We start from the raw sequence: 4,615 nt of genomic DNA on the forward strand, positions 1-4,615 counted from the left end.
GGAAGACACTCGATCTCCCCATCTCGCGCGGTCTTCAGTGTGCGACGGGTCTAACACAAGCAAAAAAGTACTGAGCTGAGAAAGAAAGCAAGAATTAATCTTTGCTTGCTGTATAGGTTACGAAGATTGAGGCAAGAACGCATAACCGTGACATAAGCAAGTGCACACAATCAAGCTCATTATGCAGCTACAAGCATGTTTTAGAATTATGAGCTGGAACTAAGCTTAGTTGAGATTGAACTCAGAACCCCCCGCAGTGAGCGTGTGGATGATTCGTTAAACTAAGCCTCCGCGTGTTCACCACTCTCATTTTTCCACTGATCCACTCTTGGAAATCTCCTGGGCCGAATCATGGCCTAAGGCAAAAGGAGATGCAGAGCGCACAAAAAGTTCTTGCAGTCTTTAACCTGTTTCATCCTTCCACTCTGCCGTTTCCTCTGAGATATCGTTGGTTGACTCTTGGCCTGAGAGGGAAAGAATTGATGATCGCAGAAATAGTGTTGGTGGAACCGGGTGGATCGGACGGCGTCATATAACGGACGCAAGGGTAGCCGATGGATCAAACTCTAACTAAGACTGAGAAGACTTAGACTGTTACTGCCTCAATACAATGACAATGAACTTATCGTACGCAAGTACATAGCTACTCGGAAGCGCTCGCCCTTCATTGTCCCATGAGAGCCCTCATCACACCTTCCTACAACATAGCTCTTCCACTTCATTATCACTCTGTTCTCCCCACTCTTCCCATTCCTCTGAGACTAATCGGCCAAGTGAAATGCCTTATGCATAGCGTCTATAACTTTCGCAATGACTCCTCAGAACCGCGCAGGACGTCCAAAGTGCAAGCATTCTAATCTTTTCAAGCGCGGGCCGCTCCTCTCGATGGTAAAGAGGTTGATGTCTTTCTATGCCGAGCGCCGCCTTCTTGTGGCACTTATCATATGACTGACAATCCAACCAGATTCTTTGACCATTTCGAATCTCCTGACGTATTCGCTCGATTGAAGGCGTGGTGTCCACTCCCAATAAGAGGAGGCGATCGTTAGTCAGCCTTCCACTCTTGGCTTGCTCGCAACTACACCAGCGATGGGGGACGAGGATGTTGAGAGGATCGATCTTGATGCTTTGCTCACGCCTTATGATGGTTCGGCCAAGCCTTCTCGAGGCCGTGCGTATCGCTGACCATTTCAAACCTGTACCTGGTACCAGTCTGACCGAGCAAATCTACGAGAGTTTGGTGCGAGTTGCTACTCTCTATGGTTGGCCGCTGGAGAGTCTCGCATCTGATGAAGCCCCTCACTGAGGGGCCCTCAGTGTTTCAACATCTTGAGACCAGGCTATAAAGCTACAGCCAATAAAGTCGATGGTCGCAGTTTTCGACGTATCGTGGATGAGTTGTTCTCAAGCGCGTACGAAGCCACCTCTGACGAGGCTGCCATTGCCGTGGGTGCCACAGGGACTATAGACCTCGAGGATGCGTCACAGATTGAAAATGGTGGCAATGGATGCGTTGGCTTGGCGCTCACAACGAAGGAGGGTCCACATAATCTTATGTTGGCTGTATGCCTACAATATGAAAATCAGAGCCGTCTGCAATTCGTGCATTACAGCGGTCTGTTACTCGAGAAAGCCGAGGTGACGGCCCAGGCGATGATTGACCATCTTGTCGACAGATGCCTCCCAAGTCTCGCGAAACGTATGTCCAATGAAATTGGTTACATGCTAATCGGAGTTGGACTTGTTTCCCATTAGGGTTTGGTTTTTTCCTCCCGCAATCCGATCGTAGATGCTTGTCATCACTTGTGTCTGACTCAGGGAGACTCAGAGTTCAGCGGATCACGGCGGATAGCAGCAAGCTCATTCAAGAATGCTCCAAGACGATAGCCATACGTATAAATGACTCGGACATTGTCAAGCAGTGTGCGGTTATTACGTGCTTTTATCATGTGAATGACCGGATGATCCGACACTAACTGGGGGATGTTGTTGATATCGAATCGATATTATCGATGGTTGGATGCTGACCACAAGGCTTCTTGGTCTATATGATATTGATTTTCGATCGGCGGGTTATTCCGTCGTAACGGGCTGTAGATGGTACGAGCGGGGTCCGTCGCTACGCTCCGGAGTCGCGACGCTCCCAGAAAGCTGAAGTGTTTAGAGTGAACAATTTGCTTTCCGACTGACTCAATTGAGAGTGATGCCCGACTACAAATTTCGACGTAATTATTGCGTAAAAGCAGGAGTTGCACGACATGGAGGGACAGGATAGCGCAAGATGCGAAATCGAAATATAGGAAGAGTGAAAGGACTTGGGAGGGGCTTAGGGCAAGAGGTGATTCGAGCAAATGCACTGCATACGTGGAGGTGATCCTTCTGATGCGGGATCACATTACTGAGAACTGTAAAAGAAATATGAGAGTGTGAGTATTCCACGCGAGATTGTATTGAGCTAAAATAGAAGTATTAATTTTCCGGTATTTTATTGAGACACCCCATGCCTAGTCTGCTCGCCGTTGTTTGATGTATGAGTCCCATGACACAGATTTCGTGGGGATATGTTCTTGTGCTCCAATCTAGTACTCCGTGCATAACCCACCATCGGGTCCCGAGGCTCGGGACCGTCATAGCCTCTGGAGATTCCCACTGACTCGGAATCCTCCCAGAGCTGAGATTACAGGTTACTGTTGTTTGGAGTAGCCTACTCAAAGGGACCTCATAGAACGCCATAGTATGACTCAGCATCTCGACCCAATGTTCTTGGGAATCATGATTATTCATAACCCGTAGATGATTTCCCGGAAATCATTTCCGGCATAGACCGCTCATGGGCTCGCTGTCGGCTAGTAGCCGAGACCTCGATCTACGCTCCGTAGGCAAGGTCTCGGCTGCGTAGGCTACGCAAACCCTCCACTAGAGGACATCCACGGAAAAGCTAGCCAAGAGTATTTCTCTGTACTTCCTGCCATGTTCCAATGAGAGTATCATGACAACGCAACAGATCCTCATTGACCCTTCGAGCATACCGGATAACGATATAAATAATATGGTATGAAAAAAAAGAGCTGCAATAATCATTGGCCTAATCGTCAAGAAAAGTTGCTACAATCATCGATTGAGTTGTCCAGAATAGTTCAACTGCGATACCGATGAGACCAAGACGACCTGTTCATTCAGGCATGCGAAGTTTCACAGAAACACCACCAAGCTCTGTTTCTAGTGATCTGGGATTTTCAGGATGACTTTCAGCAACCTTGAACTTCCCCAAATCTGGAATTGCAGGGGGTCTCGAGCCGAATCGGGGGCAGCGGCTCTTGAAGGAGTTGAGCATATCTTTGTAATCTTTGGTCTTGTCAATGAAGTCTTTCAGGATGAGGTTGTTTGAATCATGGTCCGACTCCAGAGGAAATGTGTGATCATATGGATGGAGATCTGGTCCACACTTGAACAAGATCGCGATGGTCTCTTTCTCGGAGTCCACCGTGACTCTCATGAAGAGCTTCGACGGTTCACCATATCGGGCGAAATACTTACCGTCAAAGGGCTTCTTTGAAAAGTCGATCATACCAGGCTTGTCGTCACCAGAGACAGCAGCAGCGAGGCAGCAAATCAGAGTCGACAGAGGAGTGGTGTGGATCATTAATACGGATCTGAAGTGAACAACGATTCTGATGTCCTTGGTTGTTGAATAATATTGCAGGTTGTGGATGGATCAATTCGAAGTCGTGATCGGGTCGTCGATTGACTATAGGTAGTCGATGCTAGTGACTCTGGTAACACAATCCCAAAGGTGGATACGGGTATAAGATAATACTTAGCTGCGGTCGACAGTACAAGGTTAACAGGGGTGCCAACAGTAATCCTCAAAAGAATCCCTCGAACGACTCTGAATGCAATCGATCGTTCGACGCACGCACACGCTAGCTACCGCTGAGGCTCTCGTGCTCGCCTTATACTGTCTCTGCCGCACAGGCGGACAACAACAAAAAGATAGCCGACGATAGCCGAATAGAGTCGATTTACATATAGCGAGCGATGGTATCGATTGAGTCAATACAATGAAGGTAACAGTCTGGCCAACAAGAGCGGGCAGATCCCCCTACCACAAGGTGTTAACGTTTCGGTGTCTCCTGTGACAGGTGTTTCAGGACACCTTTGACAGGGCTCCTGTCCGACAGGAATCGTCGTTCTCGTGCATCAACATAACCCGACATGTGATGGTCACATGTAGTGTTTGGGTTGCACTGTGAGCCAAGATTAGACTATTCTTTGCTCAAAATTCTAGTCTGATTTGTAATCTTAGATTATGGGCTTGAGCGCCAGTAACGCTCAACACTCGATATTAATAGTACGCAAGCACATGGAATAACTTGTATGCGTGATATGTTATGCCGCGTGTACTGGGCAACACAAGTAGTAGCGGAACCTCCGGGGATAACGTATTATAGACATCATTCGGAGGATTGATATCCATGAGAGAGGCCATAGGATTTCGGAGAAAGTGAGTCATTGTAATGACACGTCAGTGTGAAGGAGCGTCAGTGACGCTCAAGCATTACATGAATCACTACATGACATTACATGACGCTGCGTCACGCTTCCAGCGTACTCG

The 4,615-nt window shown here is 47.9% G+C and overlaps 1 protein-coding gene across 1 annotated transcript; it reads right to left on the minus strand.

The window, feature by feature from the left end:
* Window positions 1-3,172: 3,172 nt before the first annotated feature.
* Pmar_PMAR007381 (hypothetical protein) lies at window positions 3,173-3,643 on the minus strand (the record flags this gene model as incomplete). The annotated part of the gene is made up of 1 exon (XM_002788254.1): window positions 3,173-3,643. The coding sequence occupies one exon, from the start codon at window positions 3,641-3,643 to the stop codon at window positions 3,173-3,175; it is 471 nt and encodes a 156-aa protein (XP_002788300.1).
* Window positions 3,644-4,615: the final 972 nt, after the last annotated feature.

Source organism: Perkinsus marinus, assembly GCF_000006405.1.
Source record: "Perkinsus marinus ATCC 50983 genomic scaffold scf_1104296928640, whole genome shotgun sequence".
Taxonomy (NCBI): Eukaryota; Perkinsozoa; order Perkinsida; family Perkinsidae; genus Perkinsus; species Perkinsus marinus.